At 43.8% G+C, this 26,949-nt stretch overlaps 3 protein-coding genes across 3 annotated transcripts in view; 2 read left to right on the forward strand and 1 right to left on the reverse strand.

Annotated features, from left to right (window-relative positions):
• On the forward strand, positions 1–4,729 carry arsa (arylsulfatase A). Its single transcript, XM_084555194.1, has 8 exons — positions 1–317; positions 412–652; positions 742–960; positions 1,151–1,320; positions 1,500–1,624; positions 2,030–2,157; positions 2,239–2,341; positions 2,438–4,729. Exons 1-8 carry the CDS (start codon positions 97–99, stop codon positions 2,731–2,733), a joined length of 1,503 nt encoding a protein of 500 aa, XP_084411320.1. The 5' UTR covers positions 1–96; the 3' UTR covers positions 2,734–4,729.
• mapk8ip2 (mitogen-activated protein kinase 8 interacting protein 2) overlaps positions 4,723–26,949 on the reverse strand; it is a 24,307-nt gene continuing 2,080 nt past the window's right edge. Inside the window, exons 2-14 of the mRNA XM_084555192.1 lie at positions 17,835–17,940; positions 12,109–12,348; positions 11,931–12,009; positions 11,338–11,541; positions 8,713–10,951; positions 8,363–8,571; positions 7,759–7,834; positions 7,032–7,204; positions 6,833–6,942; positions 6,623–6,745; positions 6,402–6,472; positions 6,211–6,309; positions 4,723–5,647 (exon numbers count right to left, since the gene is read on the reverse strand). Coding sequence (XP_084411318.1) covers positions 5,575–5,647; positions 6,211–6,309; positions 6,402–6,472; positions 6,623–6,745; positions 6,833–6,942; positions 7,032–7,204; positions 7,759–7,834; positions 8,363–8,571; positions 8,713–10,951; positions 11,338–11,541; positions 11,931–12,009; positions 12,109–12,348; positions 17,835–17,940 — 3,802 coding nt within the window. The 3' untranslated portion in view covers positions 4,723–5,574. The remainder of the gene's footprint in view (positions 5,648–6,210; positions 6,310–6,401; positions 6,473–6,622; positions 6,746–6,832; positions 6,943–7,031; positions 7,205–7,758; positions 7,835–8,362; positions 8,572–8,712; positions 10,952–11,337; positions 11,542–11,930; positions 12,010–12,108; positions 12,349–17,834; positions 17,941–26,949) is intronic.
• LOC311496060 (gastricsin-like) lies at positions 19,608–22,013 on the forward strand. Its single transcript, XM_084555799.1, has 9 exons — positions 19,608–19,726; positions 19,843–19,981; positions 20,073–20,190; positions 20,501–20,619; positions 20,857–21,056; positions 21,133–21,249; positions 21,349–21,496; positions 21,642–21,740; positions 21,839–22,013. Exons 1-9 carry the CDS (start codon positions 19,674–19,676, stop codon positions 22,001–22,003), a joined length of 1,158 nt encoding a protein of 385 aa, XP_084411925.1. The 5' UTR covers positions 19,608–19,673; the 3' UTR covers positions 22,004–22,013.

Raw genomic sequence — 26,949 nt, forward strand, 5'->3', positions numbered from 1 at the left:
GAGTATCACATGACTTTCTGTTTTGGTTCCTTCTTCTTCTTTTTTTTGTTTTATAAACGCTCCACTTTAGTCATATTTTTATAAAGACCGTACAGGATGAACTCCAGCTGCTTCGCTTTCTTAAATATTTTCTTTTTCTGCGTCTGCTCGGCTTCACCGCCCAATTTCGTCCTCCTCTTCGCAGATGATCTGGGCTACGGGGACTTGGCCAGCTACGGACACCCGAGTTCTCTCACCCCCAACCTGGACCGACTGGCAGCGGGAGGACTCCGCTTCACGGATTTTTACTGCACCAGCCCCGTCTGCAGCCCGTCCAGGTATCTCTATGTAACATCTACACACATGGCTGAGTGACACAGATTTAATGTCCATATTTGTCACCTCTGATCGCCTACTTTATCTGCTGTCTAGGGCGTCGCTGTTGACGGGTCGCTATCAAACCCGCTCAGGTATCTACCCAGGTGTGTTGTACCCAGGCTCCATAGGGGGTCTTCCTCTGAATGAGACCACCATCGCTGAAGTGTTGAAGCCTTTAGGTTATGCCACTGCCGCCATAGGGAAGTGGCACCTGGGATATGGAGCCAATGGGATGTTTCTTCCAACCAAGCAGGGGTTTGATCAGTACTTGGGGATCCCATACTCCCACGACATGGTCAGTGTGTATGCAGCCTGACCTGTTACTTAAATAATAAAAGCAGCTTCGTGACATTCAGGGTATTTGTTCGTCTGTTTATTTCCCAGGGCCCTTGCTGGAACCTGACCTGTTTCCCTCCAGATGTGAAGTGCTTTGGACTGTGTGACGTTGACACCGTAACCGTGCCGCTGATGCACAACGAGCACATCAAGCAGCAGCCGGTCAACTTCCCTGACCTGGAGCGGGCTTACAGTGACTTCGCGACCAGTTTTATCACCACGTCAGCCGGGAAGAAACAGCCTTTCTTCCTTTACTATCCAGCCCATGTGAGCAACCAAAGTCTGTGGTAGTAGTCACAAAATAAAATGAGTAGAGTAATACAATCAGCGCAGAGTAAGGGGCCTGTTAGGCTTTAGAAAAAGCTTAAAATGCGATGCAGAGGATGCAACTACAAAGTTTTTAATCAGAATGTTCAATGTTTTTAACAATTGCACCTTGTTCTGTTTCTTTCTATAGCACACCCACTACCCCCAGTATGCAGGTCCTGGTGCAGCCGGCCGGTCTTTAAGGGGTCCGTTTGGTGACGCTCTGCTGGAGTTTGACAACACTATAGGAAGCCTGATGGCAACCCTGGAGAAGACCGGAGTGATCAACAACACGCTGGTCTTATTTACGTCCGACAATGGGTTGGTTTTCAGCTGTGACTTAACACATGAACTGGATGTTTTTGTAGTCAGTTTTATTTCTCCAAACTAGGAAAAGCCATTACATTACATCATACCTTTGCCTTCTTTTATATTTTATTTATTGCCCTTTTATGATATTGTGTTAGTAAGTGGTGTGTTATTTCTGTCTCTGTGTGTAGGCCTGAACTAATGCGGCGGTCCCGCGGAGGCAACTCTGGCCTTCTGAAATGTGGCAAAGGTACCACATATGAGGGGGGCATGAGAGAGCCAGCCATCGCCTACTGGCTGGGGACTATCAGGCCAGGTCAGGATACTTTAATGCTCAAAAAAAAAAGTTTTACTGTTGGGGAACCCAGTTTTCTAGGCAATCGATATCCGGGTAATAGCTTACTGATATCGATGCCGAGACTTTCTGCTCTCCGCTCTGGACGTTGTTCAGACTCTGCTTTAGCGATGTGAGAATAGGACTGGAATTGAGCGGCCTGGCAGTTCACGCTTGGTGCCTGTACAGACCTTGCATTGAGATTCGATGTGGGCAATCTGATCGCAAGTGACCAGCCTCAGGTACATGTGTTCAGACAAACATGCTTCTCCAAAGGCGTCTCCAGATCCTGTTATTTTAGTATGAAAGTAAACACTTAGTGAAATAAATAGAAAAACACTGACCTTTTAGTGATGTGCTTGTCTTTTTCTAAATGCTTCTGTTAAGGTGTGACCCATGAGATGGCCAGCACTCTAGATATCCTCCCAACCATTGCAGGCCTGGCAGGAGCTAAACTACCCCAGGTGATGCTGGATGGAGTCGATATGAGAGATATCCTTATCAACCAAGGAAAGGTAGTGGCACGCCTCACATTCTGTAGACAAAACTGATGTAGTATAATCCTTTTTAATAAAACGTTTACCCTTGTTTTGCAGAGTAAAAGGGAGACAATGATCTTCTACCCCACAGATCCCAGTGAAAAGTATAGCATGTTTGCTCTCAGGCTGGGGAAGTACAAGGCCCACTTCTATACAAGAGGTAGCAGACTTCGTGTACACAGAATATAAAGCATATAAAGTACACAGACAGAGATGAGACGGTTGTAACTCCTTATTGTCCAACTTGTTGCTTCAGGTGCTTCCCACAGCGGTTCCACACCGGACGAAGACTGCCCAGGGTCCGCAGGCCTCAAGGCACACGACCCCCCTCTGATTTTCGACCTGGAGGCTGACCCGTCGGAGAACTACCCTCTCACTGTGAACGAAAAACCAGACATTCAGACCTTGCTGGAGAAGATCAAGCTAGCCAAAGTGAAGTTTGAAGCCTCCATGGTGTTTGGAGAGAGCCAGATGTCAAAAGGAACAGACCCGGACCTCCGGCCTTGCTGCAACCCCCAGTGCAGCCCCAAGCCAAGCTGCTGCCACTGCTGACGGGGGCAAAAAAGAGTCATGAGAGTTCATGACGACAATGTGAGAAGCACTGCACTAATTTTTACTTTAGGATGTCTCGATAGAAGGACAAGAATGTGATGCTTTTTGTGTCCTTCCTGCTTACTTGTGGACAGCTCAGCTTTAAATTCTGTTCATACTGAAAAGTAATATCGCAATCAGTTTCCTCAGTGAGGAGATCGTTTTAATGTTAATACTGATTACATTTAGAACAAATGTATAACAATGTACTGTTCATCCTCTGACTACTTGCACTCTTGTTTCATCATCTGTGACGTAATTTTCTCCTTTAATATGTAAAACTGTTCAATCACACAAAACAATCTGAACAATAAAGACAACAATACGGTTTCGGACATCAAGCATATATTTTATTCATAAGACCAAACCCATGACAAGGCAGAGTGATTTCTTTTTTTTAGTTTTTTCTCTTTTTCTTTGTTTTCCCTTGAATTTTACAAGTCCTTGTTTTTGAAGATACAAGATAGGATATGTCACATACTGTTTTGCTCTAGGTATACAGTGAAGAATCTTGTTGAAGTAATAAAGTCAAAAGTTGGTTTAACTGTTAAATGTATGTCTTAGCGGCTATATGGGACTAGGTCATCCTCAGAGGTTGTTTTTGTGTAGCTGTGTGAAAAGATGGGTTTTAACTAGGCCGTAACAGGATAGAAAAAAAAGAAGAAGTAAATAGATACTGATTGAAGATGGGCCACACTGTTGGAGCTCAAAGGCGATTAGCTATAATCGGCAAGACACAATAATAGTTTTCCGGTGGCGCTATTCGGCTCTAACAGCAGACTGGTCAGTAGTCTGGTGGGCGTGTCACACGATAGTGATGTCACATCTCACAAATGTGTCCTAAATGTGCTGCTGAAGCTCGTCTGCGGTGAGTTATGGAGTTGGCAGGAACCCAAATGCCACCTGTGTGACAGAGACTGAGATAACACCTTGTGTGGAAACGTAAGACACTGAAATAAAAATTATTGCAGATCACAGATACTTAGGTGTTTTGTTTTTTTTCTTTTCTCTTCTTTCAGGGGTTTTCGTCTGGTCGTGATCTTTTATTTTTATTTTTTTTTAAACTTCTTTTTCATAAATGTACATATTCATTTCAATAACATACTCAACATAAAGGACACAGCACTATCTTAGATTTGCTATTGTATATACATGATCTAACTGACAGCGATACATATGCAGATAATAACCCTCCCTCCTGCCGTATCAACCCTTGACGCTGAAATCCTGCAGATCTGTGACGTGTTTGTTCTGGTGGACTGTGACTGTAAGCAGCAGAACAAGATGCTCAACAGCGTCTGAAAGAATGATGGTTGACGGTGGTAAATCTTAAAGCCTGAAATTTCAGATAACAGACACTATTTTTCTTTTTTATATACCCCCGTCTCTATAAGGTGCTAGACTGAAAACTATGGCATGAAACTACAACCCCAGAGTCTGCTATTGTGTAATGATTCTTTAACCTTTGACCAGATTAAAAGCAGTAAATTAAAGTGGGAACACGTGGCTATCCCTTCTATCCACCATACTTAAAAATAAGATTAAAGTCAAGCCATTTACATAACTATAAAACCTCCCTTTTAATGCTTTATTAAAGGTTTGATTCCACTGTGATACCAGGACCAAGAATTAGCAGGACGCTCACTGTACAGTAGGCACGCCGCTGTGTGCAGCATTACTGACATGCAGCTACTGGTCGGTCTAGTCATTCCTATTCCCTCGTTGAAAACCACCAAGTCAAAAGAAAACGGAGACTAGTACATCACTGAAAACCAGAGTCCACAACAGTCAGAGATGTGAGAATATGGCTTGTCAGACGGCCTTAGCTCTCTTTGACCTAAAAGTCACATCGATCATAGCAAAGCATACAGTGATCTACAAGTTTAACAGTTGAATGATTTGCTATGAAAGCTCCCCGCGGTAAGGTTCAACAAGCAGTGCAACTTTGAGGACAGGACGAAAGTAAAACGGTTCTGTCGTGTCATTCAATATTTCTGACAGTTACTACTACACCTGCAGAGCGAATGACATTCAGAGTTCATTCCCGGGGCTCCTAAACTCTCTTACACCTCCTCTCCTAGTGAGACACTGACACCCACATCCAGACAAAGAACAAAATCCCAACCGTCGGTTTGAGGCGCCTTTGTGTCTACTTTCTATACACGTATTTACAACACACACAACGTTTTGTACTCGACGAGGGGGTACGCTCGGACCAACGACCGCTCACTGTAATCTCTCTACTTTGCTCCAGTGTCACTATGAGTAGAAATCAAATCAGCTGTTTGTCAGAATCCAACAAAAAAACTTATTTACATTTAAGTTAAATCTCTTGATTCTACACCATTCCCTTGCTGATTGTTGAGCTGCTTGCCATTCACTTGGATATGTGTATTTCTTGGTGTGTCCGTGTGCCGTAACCCTACTAGCCATGCATTGAAAAGTGATACAGCAGCAGTAGGTATATTGTTTTCATTTCAAAAGAGGAACCTTTAAATAAACAGGTGCTCAGCGTCTTCGTTTTATATCATAGAAAAAGATAAAAGAAACAGGCAATCGATCCATCAAGATCATGGAAATAAACAAAGAGAGAGAGAGAGAGGGATGGATGAAATCAGTCAAAATGCCTAGCGTACTGTAGAAATGAGGATCCTGGTTTTAGAGGGACACTGAAGAGGTTTTTTTTTTTGTTTTTTTTTCTTACAACAGAGCAAAAAATACCCCATTGACAGCGCCCTCTGGTGGCAAACTTGATGAACATACACAAGCTGTGGAGGAAGAAGGCTGTCTCGTCAACTCTTCTTACTCCAGGTAGATGTCCTCGGTGGGGCAGGCGTACTCCAGATGTTCCTGGTAGTACTCCTGGAAGGCTCGCCTGCAAAACAAAACAAAACAAAACAAAAAAAAAGAGACAGAAATATGAGAACTAATGAGTCGCTTTGTGAGATGGAATTGGATCTTCGTCTTTAGACTGCACAGTCATTATTGGTTTTCCACGAAATGTGTGAGCACTACAGACAAAGAAGATCCCTAGTAAACATAATCATAGTGAAAATGCAGAATCACTGGGATGCTAAGTGTTTTATTAAATTGTTCTTGTGGTCGGATCCACAGAGAGAGAGCCAGATGAGAATCGTACTCATGCAACACTATCCTATACCCAACTCCTTGCTTTTAATGCTTCCAGTAATCTTTAATTATTCAAACCCAATATGTTTGAAAAAGGCTAATTCTATAATATCTTTACCGTAAATACATGTAAACAAGGCTAGCATACAAAATAAACCTGGACGTATTAAAGTACTGTAGTAAAGACACACTGCAAACCTTCACATATAATGTCACTGTATGCCAGGTTTACAGTGCAACCAATGCACAGAAACCCCTTAATATGCATTTAATGTGGATGGAAAATAATTAATAATAATTTGGACTGACCCAACACACTCTGCTACAGGTCGCATGGACTCCTGGGATACAAACACATGGCAAGCAAATCTGTTCAGCATCGGGTGCTTAGTGATGAAGCCAAAGTAGCTGCAGAGAGGAGAAAACAACATGATGCAATCAGTCAGATGTTGCGCTGTACGCTGCTAAGAGGAAGGCAGACGAGGGGCTCTTTTGTTTACCAGTTGTTCTTCGGATGACATCCGCAGAATGAGATGTTTTTCATCTGGAAGAAGTGACTACATCTGTCATACTGAAGAGGAAGAGAGAGAGATGGATAGACAGAGAAGTTAAAAGAGAAAAGCTGAATTAAAGAAAATCAAGAATGCAATATTAGTCTGTGCTAATGAGAATTGATTAGAGTTATTTATAAAATCTGTTTAGTTGCCTGTACAGTCTATACCTCATCAAGGGTGTCGTATTCATCCTCCAGGCTCATGATTAGTTTAACTCCTTGCAGGCTGATCTCCAGCTCACACAGAGAGGGAGGTCGCACGTGTACCGTCCGTTTCCTCGATACTGCGATCTAAAAGACGGGAATTGTGTTCGTGTCACAACAAATACCGTGCACATACGACTGGGCCTGTTTTTGCGTGGTTTCCACTTTTCTTACTTTCTGCATGGCGGCGCAGAGAATGCCGTTGCCTTGGTGATAGGGTACCTCCACAGACCCCAGAAACTGAACGCTGAAAGTCTCGATCCACGCTGGATTCCTTTTCATTCCTGCATGGTGCAGCATACATAGAAAGTGTGTTATTTGTGATATTATCAGTGACATGAAACAAGAGAGGTGGGTGAACCTCTGCACTCACCCAGCAACTCCTTAGACTGGCCTATGACCTCGTGGGCGTAGAAGGCAGGGAAGATCCCCCTCTCTCCTGTCCTCATGTTATAGCCCCGGTACCAGTAGTCATCCTCTTCTTCCTCCACATACAAAGGATCATCAACATCCAGCTCCAGCTCATCTGCATGTCTGGGAATAAACCTGCAGAGGGCAGCAGAGAGGCCAATGACACAAAAAGAAAACAGACTCTGTGAAAGTCTATGTCCTTACATTGTGTCCCTGCTGCTATAGAACTTAATTTGATCAAGAAGCATCTTGTTTAGGGTGCAGGTGACTCTCAGTCGGAGGGAGACAGAGAGGACTGAAGAAACAGCTGCCAAATAAAGATAATGGAGTGAGTATAAGAGGACAAAGAACTCCAGATACATAATTCTAAATACACTACATGTATACATCTCCGAGGGACATGTATGCAGTGCTTTCTTTGCGTCACAGGTGGTGGCTGATGTGATTATTGTTAGCCACCCTGCAGCTCTCGAGTCCAGCTATAACTAGGACATCTGCCCTCCTCCCTAACATAATTAGCAATGCACGATTGCTGCATGACCCCCTCATCACATGGAGAAGCAACTGCCTGTTCCCCACAAATGCAAAGCGGTAATTTGGAATTTATTTTGCGTATTTCATTATTAATTTGCTTCTTGCGGTCACTGACACAGTCGTCAAATGACAAAGTGTACCGTAGGTTGTCTTACCTGTAGACTGCCCTATGTGTCTGGTCCCTGTCCTCTCCATTGATGGTACAAGAGAAAAGCCCAAATGATTCTGTGCCTACGCAGGAAAGAAATATAATTTAGACTAAAAAAATAAAGTGATAAATGTCAAAAACAGTTTTGATAGTTTTTTTAATTTGTTTGGGGGAAAAGAAAGAAATTACAGCTGTTATAATGAGCCATTCATTATGTAAATTAGAGGTATTAATCTTGAGGCAAGAGAAGTGATTGATGGTGTTCTGGGAATCGGAGCCCTCCCATAGGTCACGTGTGAGCCAAATTTAGATCACATATTAATGTACTATGCTGACAGTGATGGGTCTAATGCATTATATTCATTTTGGGTGGATAATATTAGTAATAACCCCACTGGAGTTATTTATTTATTTATTTTACCCTTGGACAGAGTCAGACTGTTTCCCCCTGCTTCTAGTCCTCCCTGTTAAGCTACGCTAGGCTCCTGACAAATGTTTCATTCGTCAGCTGCAGATTTACAATAAATGTAAACTTCTTGGCTGACTCTCAGCAAGACATAAGAACATATTTCCTGAAAGGGTGAAAGAAAGTGGCCTTGTGTGAGACTTACTGGAGGAGCGGGAGGTGCTGTTGACGAACACGTTGAGGAACTTCTTGGAGAATGGGAGGTCAGCCTCAGGAGAGGAGTCTTCAGAAGAGCTGAGAAGTTCCGGCCTCACCCCCTCATCATCGCGACCGTAGCCCACCTCACCTGTCCCCAAAGGCTCCTCGTCGCAGAGAGTTGAAAGCTCGCTGTCGTCGCTCAGAACAGAGGTGCACCTGAGAGGACGAGACGGTGTCTAATCTCAGTGTAATGTCTTGACTAATAGAAATATCAGCCAAATGAAATGTGCATAAAAATTCAGAGCTGCACAAGGAATGTTCCAAACACAGACTTTCAAATATTTTGTCATGACATACCTTCTGAGGCTTACTAGTTCCAGAGTAGTGTTCTCATCCACCACTAGCGTGTACTTCATGGAGTCATAGGCCAGTCCATCATCTTCGTTCGGTTGCCTCAGAGCCAGCTCTTTCTCACACAGTGGGAGGTCATGGTCTGTTAAGGGACGATCTTGCACGCTTGAATCAATTGGCGGTGAACTGTCCAGCTCTAAGTCACTACCCCTATAAGAGTGCTTCCTCAAGCCACCCATGAATGGATATGAGTCCCCTTCTTCTTCCTCCTCTTCATCATTGTCTGTCGAGTAGGTGAGGCTGAAGCAGCGGTTGGTCTGAGCTGTGGGTATGTCGAGTGTCAGACTGTGTTTGACCTCGGTGATGCGCTCAAGAGAGGCAGAGGAGCGACTCGTCGGCCTGGGCTCGGTTTCTCGTCCTTCGTCCTTGTCGCTAACCACGCTCTCGGTAAGGCTGGGGGAGTCGAGATCCTTCCTTCCCTCCAGCATCGTCAAGTCGTTATTGGGCTCTTCGTCTTCCTCCTGTGTCCTTGCATTCTTAGATGGTTTGCTGTTTGTGAAGTTCTTGTCGCAATCTTTAGTGGTATACGAGGAGCTGAAATCTGGGGCCCCCTTCTCGTTGTTTGTGCATCGCTCCAAAATCACTGGGGTTAGGTTGTCATCAGTAGGGTTGCTCATATAAAGACGTGAACTTATTACTGCTCCTTCATTTGAAGATCTTGCTCCCGGCTCCATCCTGTCCCTTCTGTAGCCTTCATCTTCCTTCTCTTCTTCCTCTGATCCCTTCATTCCTGTTTTCTTCTCTTGGTCCTCATCATTGAAGCCATCTCCCTCTCCAATGTCTGAGGATGGTGAAATGGTATCAGACACAGACACCTTCCTCTTGAAACACTCCTCGGGACAGCTGATTGGGTACGAGCCCTCTGAGATCATCCTGTTGACTAAGTTGCTGAGCAGCCAGGGCGAGTCTGAGTTCTCGCTCAGGTCATCTTCACTCTCTGAATCGGAGTCTCCCTCGCTTGTTCCATCGTATTCATCTGCACTTGGCATTAGCCTGGGTCCCACTGGCAGGTAGAATGAACGTTTGAAGCTCTCCAGGCTGTGGTCTGGTTCTATCTGGAGCACCATCTGTCTGGACAGACTGTCCTCACAGCACTGAGCTGGAGGCAGAGTCTCATCTGGGTCAGCCTGGTGTTCGCAGGACAGCTCATCGTCCACATTCTGCAGCCCCATCAGAGCTTGATCAACATAGGACTCAGGGGGTAAAATAGGTGAGTCAGTAGGAGAGGGTGTGGCAATGGTGGGTGAGGGAAGAGGTGAAGGAGAGGGTAGAGGAAAACCTTCTTTGATTGGGTCAGGCTGACCCAGCAGCAGAGACGCTTTCAGTCCAACAATTCCACTGTCCTGCTCTAACTCTGTATCTGGGTCCAGTTCCTGATCTGATGTAGGCGAGCTTGCCTCCTCAATGGAGTTTGTGAGGTGAGACGAGCGTCCACTGCTACTCTCATCACTAGTCAGGTCCAGCTCTGTCTCTGAGATGGATGAGATCATGTTGGAGACATGAGGACCACCACAAGCAAAGGCTGCCTCCAGTTCCCCTTCAATGTCAGAGTCAGACCCCGGAGAGCTGAGGTCCTTGTCTTGGTCTGAAGTCACATAACCACGCTGATTCATATCTGCTATCCCTGGGTCTGAGGAAGGAGAGGTGGAGTCGTTAGCTGCTGCCTCTATGGAAGAAATTGCTGCAGCATCTGAACTGTTGGACTGGTCAAAAGCTTCTGAGCGGCTAGATGATATATAGCTGGAGAAGGATGCAAGCTCAGAAGGTTCAATGGAAGGGAACTCCACATAGGACGACTGATTCTCCTTACACACCATATCATAGGTCTCCTTACACATGAATTCCACTTCGAAGTCCTTCTCAAGCTCCTCATCAGACAAGGGCGTATCGGCGCCATCATTACCTCCCATGGGCGCAGTGGATGACAAGCAGCGACTGGTGCCATCCGGGTCAAGCTCATTCTCCGGTTCCATGCCCGACTCGCTGGTGATTGTGTAGGTGTCTGTGGCTCGCCGGTTTGAGTGTTTGTGGTTGTGGTCGCTGTTGAGGTCATGGTCCACCTCTGTGTCTGAACACTGGGAGTGCTCGTCTATGGAGGGAACTCTGGTTGGCTGGACTGAAGGGTCTGCCTTTGGGTCAGTGGCATCACCGGAGGATGGACGTGTCTTGTGTTGACCGAATGAGCCTGTGAAGATATAAGGTGCAGTATGGCACAGATAATTATGAAGATGATAATGCAAAAAAAAAAAAAGAGACTAAAATGAGACAGGTTGGAAGAGGTGAAGAGCAACATTTAAAGACAGAATAGAAATGAAACACAAGAAATAAAACAAGTTCGGGTGCAGTTTTTCTGTCTAGTTTATAGTGAGCTAAAATAAGATGTAGGATGAGCAAGTTCAGCAAACTCTTTCTGATTAAAAACATACAAACTTGACAGTGTTTTGCTGAATCCATGTAACACTGAAGTCAAATTCACATCACATCACGTCACATCAATTCACATCACAGCACCACATTAAACAGATGTCAGTGGAATGAGCTCTAAGCTTGCTGGGCTGGCCTTGTTGTTACCGTATTCGGGCCTCTCCCGCCTGTTGCCCTCCATGTCACAGAGGAGGGGCCTATGAGGAGACTGGGGGTTCCCGCCCTCCCCTGCCTGTATTGGTGGAGTACCTTTGCTCTGAGACCCCGGGGCCAGGGAAACTGGAGAGGCTGGGCACTGGCCTGTCACATGGCTACCATCCTCCACACATGAGTGGGTCGGAGACAGACGGCCTGGAGGTACAGTAGACGTTTATTTGCTAACTGTGTGCAATGCCTGCACTTTATAAAAGCTGAGCTTCAAAAATGAAAGGCCTTGAGGTATTCACGTAACCTTTAAATACTGTTAAACCTAATATGACAGGGTGGCTATGCCAAGGATACCAAACAAATTTGCATTTTGTGTTAATTGTAAGTTTGCTGTCCGGATGAATTCTGTCAGTGTAGTGAAAAAGATGAATTAACTCAGCGATATATTTATTATACCAGGATTTCCTCAGTTAAAGTGTTTTTGTGTGACGTATTATGCGTAATGGACGGACAAATGAATACAAATGAAAACATATATCAGTCCACACATTTTTATTTTTTTATTTATTATCGATAATTAATCCTGTTCTCACCCTGTGTGGCTGTGTTGCGTAAAGAGTCCTGCCAGCTTCCTTTCTTTGGGGATAGACTGCTGTTGTTGTTCAGTGAATCCTAATGAAAACAAGGAGATGGTCATTATTTCAAACACTCTGAATTGTACTTAATCTGTGATTGCTGCGAGTTTAAGGCCCGGCGCTCCAGTCTGCTTGCCTGCGACACAGCAGTGGTGAGGTTCAGTGTGGTAGGTCTGCTCTTTAGAGTGCCAAGAGTAGGAGAGAGAGGAGGGGAAGCCGAGGGAGACGGGGGCCCATCGGGGTCAATGTCTTCATCCTCTTCTTCCTCCTCCTCGTCCTCCTCGTCTTCGTCGTCAATCATCTCGAACTCTTGGAAGTCATCTTGGAAAGAGCAGACGGGGTGGTGTATGTCACTCTTCTCCAGAATGAGGGAGTCCTGAGAGCAGAACAGAAAGAGCTAATTACGGGGACAACGGGACGAAACAAACTATGATCTACGTTTCACACGCACTCAGCAAAGTTGAGATAAAAGCCACGCTAATTGGAACAGCTTCTGTTCCGACAACAGAGGGGAAACAACAGAGAGAGATGAATGCAGCTAGGAGAGCGCAGATGGACAGTGCGCGACATAATGTTCTCAGATTCCACAGAGGGCATTTGTAAATCGCGCACAAATACACATATTCAAACATCAGAGCACTGTCGGCTCTGCAAGAAGCTGCTCGTTTTGCTGACCTCTTCCTTTTTGTAGCCTCAGGCCTTCCCTGTGTGTGTGTGCATCCATGAATACATCTACTTGCCTTTGCCAACACGTGTGTAACTGTCAGTCAGCAGTGTTTCAGAAAGTTACATCGTGATGAGTAACTGTCTGCTGAAATATAGACAGTGTATTTGCTGTGCTCTCCCACTGTGAAGTCAGAAAGAGGAACCTTCATTTTACATCTCTTATGGTTTGGGGAGGCATTAGAGTAACTGGAAAACTCTGGTGTATAAGACATTGTATGAAATAACGTGGCTTAAATTATGTTCTCGTGAAATCTTGCTGTGCAGATCAGTACAAATCAGTTTTACATTTTTGAAATAATGTGATATCATTCTCGTTGTTTACCATTAGGATATCATAAGCAAGGGAAGTTTAGTATGTTTTTATCTAATCTTCAAGTGAAAACCCTAACAACTACAATTTCTGCCTTTGTCTTTTTTCTTGCAAACATTTTGCAGAGAGCAGAATAACAGAGATGTCCAGGGGTTGACTATTTGGAGAAGAGAGGAGAGAGAAATAGTGTAAAGAAGATAAATGAATGAAAAAAGTATGGGGATGGGGGGGGGGGGGGGGGGGGGCAATGAAATGGGAGTGGATCAATCAGACGTCTCTCAGGTTTCAGACGGTTTACCGGAAAGCTTTGCACTAAATGATACCGTGGTTTAATAGACCCCACCTTCGTGAGTGTGTGCGCGTATTGTTGTGCAGTACGTTGTGCCAGAAGGGTATCGATGGACTGAGGTCTATAAGGCAGGTTAATGACACGCACCTCATAATAAGCATGGGAGAAGGGAATATTGATTTGACTGCTGGAGTGTCTGCGACAAGACACACATTCTCAAACAGATGTTTTGTGCGAATAAAGATTTCTGAGTGAGATTCTTTAAACTTTCATCCCTACCAAGATAAAAAAAGTATTGCTCATGTTAACTGTAATTTAAAAAAAAAATGCATTGTCACATGGAAACATTTGTGGTTTATTTATTTATTTATCTATTTATTTTATCACCTCATTCTATATTGGAATTTGAAAGTGCTATCGGGATCGATTGTTTTTTTTTTTTTTCAGTTTCAACAGCACAGCACTTTCTCTGCTTCTCGGCACAGTCTGTTTAATGGAGGAATCAAAGCTCATCCTCTCAGCCATCCACTATTCAGTTCTGCTGACGCCTGGTGCATCCACTATTGGCCTCAGCCACTGAAATCTACGCTCAGTCTAATATCCACAGAGTACACATGAATAATCACATTCACATATCCACATTGCTATTTTTTGGCGACACTACCAAGAGTAAGAAAAAATGGATTAAATATTTTACGTGCTCTCGGTTCATATTCTATTGTAAGACTCACAAAGCTGTTTTCCTGCGCTGACCCATTCATCACAGAGGATATGTGACCAATAACTCTGTGAAAGTATAAAAGTCCGAACATCCATCAGTGGGCTGTGAAAATGTCACATCTATCCAGAGAGAATAATCTGCACTGTCAGGAGAAATCCCTTAGCAAGGCCACCTGACAGACAGACAGGCAGGCAAGCTTAAAGAAAACACAAAAACCTATAAATAAGAGTTGTGTGTTGGCAAGGATCGATCCCCTACGGTCTCTAGTTCCCAAGGACATCCCATCCAGCCCTGTGTCTGTCCTTACAGCAGACACAGGGCAGGCCTCCCTGCAAGTGGGGGGGAAGTATTGTGAATGAATGTAACCCTTATCATACAAAAGGATTCAATGTGAATCAAATTAAAGGAAATAATGGTATTATTCACGTGTATACACAGACACTCAAAGACAAAAAAAAATACAAAAAAAGGAAGAGCAGCTTTGAGATTTCTAATTATGATACCTGCTGACTCTCCTGCTGCTGCACATCAAAAGATCAGCTATAAACACTGTCCCCATCGGTGGAAGGAAAAGAAGACTAACCTACGGCGGACAGCATCAGAGAAACTGAGGACACGAGCCTTAAACCTGATCACTGGCTGGTATAATGGCTCCGCAAATAAAGAGGACGCCAGGGAGTCATAAATCTCAGAGAAAAGAAGCAGATGCTGAGTGATCGTCTTAGCGTCTTTAACGGGGAGCGGGCGAAGGGAAATATAAAGGGTCCAGGGAAAGTGCCTAGTGCCTGGGGGAAAGCAGCTTACTGACCATAAATGCTATGCTGCACAGCTATTGCAGATGTGCAGGGCTTCTCTCAACCGTTATCTGAGATAATGTGGTAGTGAGGGGGATAGTGTGTCTTTTCTGTGGATAAATCCGTGTAAACCTTTAGAATACAGATGCTACTATACAAGAATAGATGACAACATCAACAGATTTGGTTTGTCCCGTGTTTTATTTTGTCAATATATTGCGTCTGTGTGTGGGCGAATGCCAAATTTTACACTGGTACAGTACATGTGACGGATCGGTCTCCCATTAACTGTGGCCACCTTGTGAGTGATGGCCTCCATCCATCAGTGTATCTGTACATTTCAAACTCGGAGCAGAGCCGCAGCTGAGACACGCTGAATTATGCATGAGCTCATGCCGTTCAGTCGGGACTCTGGAGAAACAGAGACGGCTATTAGAGAGACAGGAAGCGATGGATCAGGGGTGAGTCGAGGCAGATAGCAGCAGGGTGTGTTTGTGTGTAATCCAGCTAACAGATTTAGAGACAAACAAAAGGGAGAGATGCTTCTTTGTTATGTTGATATGGTGGGCTTGAAATATAGTCAACTCTAATCCCTAGCGACAATACAACAGATAGCGTAAAAGGACGGCCTGGGTCAGAAGTGCAAGATCACTTCGGTATTAGCTCGCCAATTACCGCAGAGAAAATGAGAGATGGATCTTTAATTGCCTGCCTTCAGATCCAGATGACAGAATAAGCTGTAACATGTCATGCATGTGTCTGCCTCTTTTGTATATGTGTGCCCATTTCACAAAGCTTATTGCAGATTAAGACCTGAACCCCGTAACGAATTAGAATTAATCAGAGCTGGGGATTGGGGACAGGGGTTAATCTGACTGTTTAGATTGCCTCTTCTGCCTAAACATCAAAGATGTGCAGCTCAATATGACCGAATCTTGCTGACGTAAAAACCAAAAGCCTCTCTCTTCATCAGGGGAGTGTGCTGCATTAGAGAGAGATTGCTGCTGCTGCTGATGATGAGCTGACAAAGTGTCATACACCCTTACTGATGCAGGCAAAATCAAACACCACGTGAAGTACGGCGCTCATGAAATTCTCTGTCTCGCCTTTCTTTTCTGTGTAATTTGAACGTACATCCACACACGACTCAAAGGGCGAATGTGTCCCATCTATCCCATGTCAGCAGGATTACCTCCTCTGGGCAATGATGCAATGTAACAGGGGTCGACACTGTCTCTGCCTTGTGTTTTATTGTTTGTGGGGTGAGCAGTCAGGACTTCTGCTGATGTGTCTGTTTTAACACATGCGTGAGGAAGGGGGGAGAGGAGGTGAGGGGGTTTACTACGGTATGACATTTCTCGCATAAGAAAAAAAAACTAGTCTCTTTCTCTGGAGATCCTCTGAGATGCTATGCAAAAACAGCTCCGTTGCAGCAGGACTTTACTAGCTATGCATAATGTGTTTTGTTGGTGGATTAAAGTGGAGTATATATGTAGAGAGAGAGAGCGAGAGAGAGAGAGAGAGAGAGAGAGAGAGAGAGAGAGATTTATATAAATATCTAGCACAGATTTATGCCATCAGCTTAACCCTCAAGCTCAGGGGGAGAAGAGAGAGAGAAAGAGGGAGAAAGTATAGGAAGGGAAGCTTTAAGACAGAAAGCAGGGGAGGTTTGGCGGAAAATGAGGAGGGAATGTGAGCCCCGTCTCTAAGCAACACTCTGCATAGGGAGAGAGGGAGGGAAATGCACTTGGGAGGGAGGGAAAGGCGGAGTGAGGAAAGGAGGTTGTCTCTGCATAGCAGCAAACTGCACTGGGTCACCCACCCTCTGCTGCAGCCATGGCTCAACGCCACCAGCATAAAACATTTACATCCAACAGGGCGGACGGAGAGAAATAGAAAGGTGGTATGAGATACTGGTTCTTAGAAATTGCCTAATTAAAGTCTAAGCCGGTCAGACGTGCAGGATGATACGGCTAATGACTCAGTTATTTGCTTATACTTCACGACACAATCACTTGAATAAGGTCCCTCGGCGAATTGCTGCTTGGCTATTATATGCTGAGTAGTTTACTGAATGACCACAGGTCCAGTATGTGTGATGGATGATGATGATTTGTTTGATGATCAAAGTACATGATTCACTCTTTCAGTTAAACAAACACACGCGTGTTTCTGTTTCCTCTGGTATTATACTAGGGATAGCTGAAGCTTAGGTAAGCTCGTTGATAAAAAATCAGAAGCTACATTCATTCACCTACAGCCAATTTAGAATCACCAATTAACCTAACAAGCATGTCTTTGGACCGTGGGAGGAAGCCGGAGTAACCGGAGACACAAGGGGAACGTACAAACGCCACACAGAAAGGCCCCAGTCGGCCTGGATTCGAACCCGGAACCTTCTTGCTGTGAGGCATCAGTGCTTTTGCAAATAAATAGTTCATTAAACAGGTCAATCTCCTTGGTTGTTTCTCATGGATTCACATTTGTCATTTGTCACTCATGTCGCTCACCATTTGTCACCTTCAGCTTGTCATTAATTAACCATGATAAGAGAAGCGGCAACATATTTAAAGCTGTAGTGTAGGACTTTAAAATATAAATCAGCGTTTGTTATATTCAAGCCCAGACAGGCTAGTCACTGCCCTATCGCTCTGTATAACGTGAGGAGGAATGAAAGATAATACAGGAAGTGTTCAAACGAAAGCATAGCTGGTGAGGACAAACACAGACTCTTGGTGTTGATTTTCCTTGTTGGAGTGCACTGAAAGAAGAGAAGAGACTAACGGGGCTTCATACGTACGCGTCAATGGTGTTCGTGTAATTGCTCTCACTGCCACAAGGGGGAGACAAAAGCTCCACAGTGTACCTTTAAGTTTGCAAGCGCTGGGAAGGCTTTCAACTGGTTTATGCGGATGCAGATCTAATTCAATTCACATGGTAGCATGTGCATATATCGTGCACACAACACAACAACAAACTGTAAAATATCAACAAGTGGGACAATATAAAAACAGAGCCTCACCTTCTCATATGGATCAGAGTCATAGTTGAGTCCAATCCCACAGTCGTCTGTGATTTCAGAGAGATCTTCATCATCGAACTCCTCCAGACTGATATCGTGGGCCGGCCTGGGAACACATGAGAGACATTATATTCACGACATGTCAAAAGATGAATGAACATCAGTGATCGGCAAATCCTCCTGAAGAGAATTTGTTGAATCTATGCCCACACACCGTGTTACAGAGGAAACCCGTTGTTAGGCTCTGTCAGGGTCTCAGTCACATTACTGGACAATGCATGACACATTTGAGTGGTGCTGGTGAATAGCAGCAACGCATTCAGCAAAGCCAATAATTCAAATCCAGTAAGCTGAAAAAGTTCCAAGTGAATTACCAACAGTTGTCTCTTACACCACAGTTTCTGAACTTTCATTTCCAGCACCCGCACTCCACAGCAGGGAAGTGTTTACACTTTGCAAGTTTTCTTAATTATACTCTATCCCATCTTTGCTCCATTAGTTTCAGCAGGCTCATGTTTCTACAGCAGTCGACTTGCAGCGCGTTGAAGGAAATGCTGCATTGCAGCTTTCCTGCAAAGAAAAGGACACTCCACATATCACATATGGATGCGAGCTTACATCACACAGTCATATAGGTGTCCTGTCTACACAATGTCAGTGGTGCCACGGCACAAACGAGGACATGCTGATGCATCTAAAAGTAAAACCAGAGGGGTCATGAAAAAGTTAGTGGCCTGCCCCTGGCCTGTTTTAATGAGCAATGACTGGAAAAACTTGGAAAACGCAAAGCTAATCACGACGGAGACGTTGAAGGCAAAAGAGATTATTGATAGAGGATGAAGCTAAACCACAAAGTGAAAGTAGTACAATGAATAAAATCAATTCAATTTAATCTTACTGGTTAAATAATTGACATAATAATGTAATGTTGTAAATGGAACGACTCAACAAAAAGTTTAGATTTACTTTATCACTTTATTTGAGTAAAAATACATTACATTTAAACTATGATTATGAAAAGTTGTGATAAGATGAACGGCACAAAATGTTTTGACTAAACTGTTTGGTTAAGGTACTGCTGATACTGAAGCCTAGATATAATACATTAATTTCCATCTGGGGAAAATTGCTGTTGCACATACGGTACTACTTAAGCTTGACCTTGCTGCTGATACACATATCTTATCAGATAAACTGCTACTAAAAGTGCATGCTGAGCATTTCCAACAGACACGTTGTGGAAAACAACAGTAGACTCTTTTTAGAAAATTGGTTCGCAATCAAACGTCACATTCATAACTTCTGACTCAGCCCCAGGAAATACACATGAATTTGTAATAACTTTATTTTATTTTGTGTTATTTAAAATTATGTGTTAAATTAAAATAAAATAAAATAAAAAATGATTACAAATTCATGTGTATATCCTTGGGCTGAGACAGAAGTTATGAATGTGACGTTTGATTGCAAACCAATTTTCTAAAAAGAGTTTTCTGTTGTTGTCCACAATGGGTCTATTGTTAAATAGAGCATCTAGTCAATGTACATTAAGTAAAATAAAAGAATGAAGTAAATCTAATCAATTAATATACATTTTAATGAGTAGTTTTTGCTGTGTTTGGTTAGCGCCGCTATCACAGAAGGTGGTGTGTACCGAATAATTGTTAGATATGAAAACTAAGCATGTAGCACAAAGGGTCACCCTGTCCGGACTGATATGGCTCAATTTCCGATAACAGTCTGGGTGATATGGGGATAAAATCGTGTATATAAGGCTTGTCCAGTTCCAAGTTTAGTTGTATCCGTCCAGGAGAGGTAGGTGTGCACAGAGAAGGGATCATGAAGTGTCTTGTCGCCGTTCTGGTCTGTGTGGTGCTCGCAGAGGGAATCAGGTAAGATCCATGGTCTTTTTCTCTGAGAACAAAATCGTAGATCTAACTTCAGGAGCCACTGCTAAAGGCACTGACACTAAAACGCACAGGAAGTCAAAATCCTTTCTTCTTCTTAGGATCCCTCTGCACAAGCACAAGTCTATTCGTGAGGCCCTGAGAGAGAAAGGGATCGAGATTCCTTACCAAGACCCAGCCCAGAAGTATCAGAACAATGAGTTTGCCGCCGTTGGGATGTACATCAACAACTATGCTGATGTAAGAAATCTATTTTTACGTACTAGACGCAACATCTTGTTTAAAGCAATCACCGATTTTTTATTCGGTCCGCCTCTTTCTTTACCTCTAGACGACCTACTATGGAGCCATCAGTGTTGGAACACCCCCTCAGTCCTTCCAGGTGCTGTTTGACACCGGCTCTGCCAACCTGTGGGTGGACTCAGTCTACTGTAACACTCAGGCCTGCAGTGAGTACAAGTCTGCCACTCACTTCACAGGATATTTGCAAGTTAAAAACATCCAAGAGGGCTTACACGTGCTTAGCTAGAAGCTGCACATGCAGATGCCGTGGTTTGTGATCCTGTTTCCGACAAATTACATATTGAACATGCATGATGGGATTTAGACGCAATTACAGGACGTTTCTGCAACTGTCTTAGATAAAATTCAGCGTGTGGCTTCTATAAGCGAGGGAATTACCAGTATGTCAAAAGGCTCTGGGAGGCATAAAGACATGGAAATGGCTCCAGAGCTAATCCAGATCTATGACATTTACAGACACACACAAGAAGTTCAACCCCAAGCAGTCCTCCACCTACTCCGCTAATGGTCAGACCTTCTACCTACCCTACGGAGCTGGAAGCCTTGATGGAGTCTTTGGCTATGACACTGTCAATGTGAGTCAGCCCCACTTAACAATCAACAAAGCCGTAGCCAGATATGTAGTAGGCGTTGAATTAATACATTTTTTATACAAAACTGTATTTAATGATTTGGTACTCCCATAAAATAAAAGATCTCCAGCGAGTTCATTTATTGCCATAGCTGTCTAAAATTCTAGCCTCTGAAAACCAAACAGATATTAACTACATTTATAATTTGCTCATAACATTGGTTGGTTTTGGACTCTGTAGGTCGGCGGCATTGCAATCTCTAACCAGGAGATTGGTCTGAGCACAAACGAGCCTGGTCAGAACTTCGTGGTGGCCCAGTTTGACGGCATCCTTGGCTTGTCCTATCCAGCCATCTCAGCTGGAAGAGAGACCCCCGTCTTTGACAACATGATGTCTCAGCACCTGCTCAATGCCGACATTTTCGCTTTCTACCTGTCTAAGTATGACAAGACTGTAAACAGGTGATATAAATGCGTAATCGACCTCCTGCCTCACTTAGTTTGCTTTGCGATATAGAAACGGACAGCAAGGCAGTGTGCTCTCTTTCGGAGAAGTGGACCAGAGCGTGTACCAGGGCCAGATCTACTGGACTCCTGTCACCTCTGAGACCTACTGGCAGATTGGCGTGCAGGGGTCGGTGTTTTTCAAAATTGTATCTGCATTTTCTTGTTACTGAGACAGTGCCAATTTGTGCTTTATATGACGCAAGTAAAAATAACTTTTGGCCTGCAGATTCCAGATTAACAATCAGGAGACTGGCTGGTGCTCGCAGGGATGCCAGGCCATCGTGGACACTGGAACCTCCATGCTGACAGCTCCAAGCCAGCTTATGGGTGGCATCATGCAGTCCATTGGAGCCCAGCAGAACCAGTATGGACAGGTGGGACAAATGGACTGACAGCGACAATATTATTCCTCATGAACAATCAAACAACTCCTTTGGCCGCACCATTCAAAAGTACAAGATAACGTTCCTAAACAAGACCTTTCTGTTTCTCTCAAACCGGATCTCTTTTGTTCTGCAGTATGCGGTGAACTGTGCCCAGATCAACAACTTGCCAACTCTCAGCTTTGTCATCAGCGGAGTTGCCTTCCCTCTGCCTCCTTCTGCTTACATCCTCCAGGTATATTTTTATGGCTATGCTCACCTTAAGCCATGCTTTGTATTTGGGAGTGTGCGTGCATCGACATGAACGTCCCAATCTCCTGTCTCCTTCTCTAGCACTACCAGAACGGATACCAATACTGCTCCGTGGGCATCACCCCCACCTACCTGCCCTCTCATGACGGCCAGCCCCTGTGGATCTTTGGAGACGTGTTCCTCAGAGAGTACTACTCCGTCTACGACCGTGCCTACAACCGAGTCGGCTTCGCCACCGCTGCCTGAGTGACAGTGATCAGTGTGACCACCGTGCAGCAGAATAAAAAATAAAGAGCAAAAAAATCTATCCCAGCAAAAGTCTGGACATGTCATTTGTTTTTAAAAGAGCTGTCATTATCACCAAAAAGAAAATGACTTTTCCAGCAGGTACTCTCTTTCAGACAGAGCTGCAAAAGTGTGCCATGCAGGCTGAGATTTGGTTTTAGGGTTAAGGTTTGAATTTGCTTTATTTTAGGGTTGGGGTTAGGCATTTTGTTGGGATGGTTATAGTTTGTGTAGGCAACACTTTATGTCAGTGAGTCCTCACGAAGACACGAAGTACAAACGTGTGTAAGTGTGTTTGGGAGTACGTCCAGTTACCCATAGCTAAACTGTAATTTCTCTCATATCACGGCAAAAGAAAATGATAATCAGTTGAGTAGCTCTGTTTTTTGTGTTACTGGAAAGAGAACCCCAATTTTTGCTTTACATCAATTTTTTTTTCTTATATTACCACTTCGCATGCAAACCAGCCATAATACTGTGTACAACGGTGGACTCGTTCGTGGCTTTGCAATGTAACGACTGGTGTAAGAAACCATCATATGGCACGAAATAACATCTTTTCATCACCGCATGAAATAGTCTCAACATCAGTGTCAGTCTGGAGTCAGGACCTTTCCACATGGATCAACACGCAGACAGAAGACAACCCAAAGCTAACTCCCTCAAAATAAAAAAATAAAAAACGCATCCAGACCTTTGGAAAAAAGGGTCATTAATGAGCTCTTTGGGGAAAGCTGTGTTTGTAAGTGTAGGTGCGTGTGTAGGTGTGTGATTAACAATGGAAAAACACCACATCAGTGCATCTGTATCTAAGGCGCTTGACAAGTCCCATGGTTTGTGTTTAGATAAAAAAAAAACTGAAGGTTACAGCAGACAGATATGTAATCAAAGGAGTTGAGATGAACAAGGAGGGGGAGAAGGAGATGAGAATGCTGAAGCCGGGAAAGGAGAAATTTTGAATTCAGAGAGTGTAGCATAGGAGAAATAATAAAAAGAAGGTTAAGAAAACACAGCAACAAAAGCAATAGCTTTCAATACAACAGAAAGAGCAGTATAAAGCGCAATATCTGAGCTGACACAACAGAGAGGACACTGTTTCTGGACACTGCTGTGACAACCGCAAAATTCCATTGTGCTGGCAGCTTGAAACATAAAATGGTTTGTCACAGAAAACCACCTGAAGTCGTCCTTGATACAGTTTAGAATAATAAATAAATAAACCGGCAGGTAATTGCAGAAAGCATTTGTCTACCATAGGCTTAACACAACACAAAGCTTTGGAAGCTGCTGGCAAGAAGACAGTGTATCTAGCTTTGCTGTCTGACCATCATCGCACCTATTACACGCCTGTGTTCGCCGTGAATTCCATTCGCCGCTCCTCACAAGATGCTGATCGGTCCGCACCTCTGTGGATCAGCCAAAAGCACAGAGCTAGAGGCCTGGCAACACAGATTGTCAAATTACCTTTTTGACTCATGAATCTCATGAGAGTCCAGCTCCTGGTCGAGGTACTTATAGTTTGATGAAGACATAAGTCTCAGAGAAAGATATCCCAACGTGTGGACAAATTGATGAATTGGCTTGTTATGGCCCCTGCCATTTCTGGAGTCTTCCCTCTGGAGACTCATCGCCACGCCCCTTGAAGGGCCGATTGGTTGGGTGGATTCCGTTTGAACGTTGTGCTGCCGTCACTCTGGGGCAACTGGAAGCTCCCCTGCAGTTTGCTCGACACTGGTGTGCCCAATTGTGAATCTGTGCTTATTGTTCTTTTGAATTACTTCCGAAATACTCAGTCCGTGAAAATCTTGTTAATTAAGTACTTGGTTTAGTTTGCCTAAGAGCTGGACTTTGCATTTACACATATTTTGGTTCACTCTGGCTAGTTTCTGTTTGAATAGACACATTAAGGTTCGGTGTGTTTTGAGTTTGGTTTAGGAGGTAAGGTTTCTCCATACCATGGCTCCATTTTGTAATTTCCTTGTACATTTGTGCAAGTAGCTGTGGCTCCAGAGCTGTGTGTTTCTGATTTATGATCAATGACCCAAATCCCTTATATATATTGCTCATCTTTTCTCTTTCAGACTTTCTTTCTCCCCAACCTCTGCAGGCAGATGGCCTCCACACCACCCTAAGTACGGTTCTCTTAGAGGTTTCTTCCTGTTAAAAAGGGAGATTTTCCTCAGCAATGTTGCCAAGTATTGCTCAAGAGGCAATTGTTGTACTTAATGTTGTGATATGGGGCTATATGAATAGAACTGAATTGAACCCATTTTTCATCCAGTTGCTGGTCTCCTCTATTGCTACCTATTGTCCTGTGTTTCCAGACTCCATTTTGTTGGTGTGCTTATGTATCTGTTTGCACTGTCACAACGGAGCGTGGCCCCATTTCCCCTAAACTGGAAAATGTAAGGAAAGTCAGTAAAAGCTTTAGCCATAGAGTAATGTCAGGAACAAAGGCCTCGATAATGAAAACACAGGCTGAACTTAGACGATCTGTGGCCTTTTCTGATATATTTAGTAGTATTTTGATATCAGAATCCATATCAGATGCAGACAGGGGCATCGCAGCAGCACTGAAGGTATCCAAGTGAGCGTGCAATGCCTCTCACATTACGTGGTTTACCACTCCCTGATTACACGGCGCCGCACCATGTGACGTCACTTGCGCGTAATCCATCTCTGCTTGTTCCTAATAATTAGGATGTGAAGATGAGACCTGAAGCAGAACGAGAATGGCCACCACACAGTACCGATCTTCTACTTCACATCAGCCTCCATATGCTCTGAATTTATACCTCCTGGAGAACGCAAGTCAGCGCAAAATTACTATGTTGGTGCAATGGCACACCCAGATTCACCGCCACTAGTTCCATCTCTGTGTCCTGAGCTCTTTCTTCCAACCTGTCACCGACTCAAACTATCTCTCCGGCCCACATTTGTTCTCACAGCTATTCTCCGTCGTCTCATCTCGGATGCTGTCGTGTCCAGGACAGAATCTGTCTAACCAGCACACTGCTTTTCTCCGCATCAGCTGCCTGTGTGTTTAACAAACTCACATTCGGACAAAAACACCACACCATAATTGGGACTCTTACAGTTATAGACCTGCAGCATTTAAGCCAGCAAACATAGTTTTGAGCAATTCAGCTGAATTATCTGTGGTCGCAGTTTTAGAAATTAAATGAATCCAGAATGGATGTAAATGATTATTGTGCCCCAAAGATATAGACACTATGAAGTTATTTAAAATAAACTTGTCACACCAAAGGAATACATAGTAACTGCTTATAAAAATATATGCAGGTATAAACAGAAGGCGTCCATTGTCCAAAAATAAAATTTGGATGACACTCTTATGACAGTACTAAATAGATACAGATGCAGTTGGGGGATGGGTCGCAGGACCTATGCTGTAATTACGCTGCCTTTTAACCATGAGCACCTGCTTCACAGTGACATCATCCTTAAAAGCCAAGGACATTTGATGTGACTGACTCATTAACGAGATCACTTTCCCAGGCCTTTCAACCGCCATCAGTCTCCGGTAAAGTAGAGACAGGCACAAACACACCCACACACACACATAAGCACTCCAGCACACACACACACACACACACACACGCGTATGAGTCATACGTTTATCCTAATGAAGAACTCTCTGTGGTCTGTGTCGGATCCAAATGTGAAGATCCCGATATTCGTGGAGCGAAAGTGGCGATGATGCATCGGTGAGCAGATGATTACATATGGATCTGTGTGGATTTGGATTAATGAAGTCATCAAACGTACAAAGCCAATGCTGCTGTGTACGATGGGATCCATTCACCTTTCTCATACTGATGGGAAACAAACGCCACGGACGGCGCAAGTATGTCGCCTCATTTGATTATAGTTAAGTGGAGAAGAAAAAGCAACAGCTGCTGTGAGGACTGACAAGAGAAAACATGGTAAGTGAAGTGACGGAGAGAAAGAGGAAACGCAAAAATACAAAGAGAGCGACAAACAGACTGACAGACTGACAGCAGGAATGCTTAAGCTAAAATGAATCTGTATTTGATTTAAGCCTCTTACCCCATGGTTACCATATCCCCCCCCCCCCCCCCCCCCCCCCCCTTCAAAGAGTTGGAATGAAAAGTAGAACATCGACTGGTGAAGACGAAGAGGGGGCATATCGGGAGGATGCTTGACGGAAAAGCTGTTTATTTAAATAGTGGTTTGCTTCTATGGAATACAGCTGGAGTTTGATCAGATCCGAACACTTTGGGTACTGATTAATATTCAGTAATATGCAGAAAAAAAAGGAGAAAACACTAAACACACATCAATTGATCAACTGTCAAAATAAATGTCTATGTATGTTCATTTATTTTATACCTCTCTGAATCCTTTTAGGTAGACCTGAAAACATCAATAACTTAAATCCCTGACTCTAAAGTAACCAAACTGACACATTTAGATAAATCCCTGTGTGAAGGTGCATTGAAAATACCGGAGACAAATAGTCAGTGATGCATTTACTGCATTTGAACTGGTTCCAAAACAACAGTACCAGAACTCAACACTACATACTCATGGCCTAACAACAACAAAGAAAGCTTCTCGCAGGGATGCAGTCAGACTGCTACCTCAGAAGATCTACCAAAGACAAAAAACAAACTTTCACAAACTATAATCATTTAATTCCATGGTATGAGCTCGTACATTAAAGCACAGCAGGGATTATTTTTGATGAAAAGTCAATGGCCCACCTCCATGGAGTTCATTACGTATTTCTGTAAGATCAAGCCTTGATGCAAAATAATGTGAGCGTGAACTGATTTGTGCATCATATTCATCTTTTAAAGTTTATATTCCCCATAGAGAGGCTGTTGACTTGGAGCAGGAGAAATCGTAGTCCGTCATACATT

The sequence above is a fragment of the Chelon labrosus genome (assembly GCF_963514085.1).
Source record: "Chelon labrosus genome assembly, chromosome: 11".
NCBI classification, from domain to species: domain Eukaryota; kingdom Metazoa; phylum Chordata; class Actinopteri; order Mugiliformes; family Mugilidae; genus Chelon; species Chelon labrosus.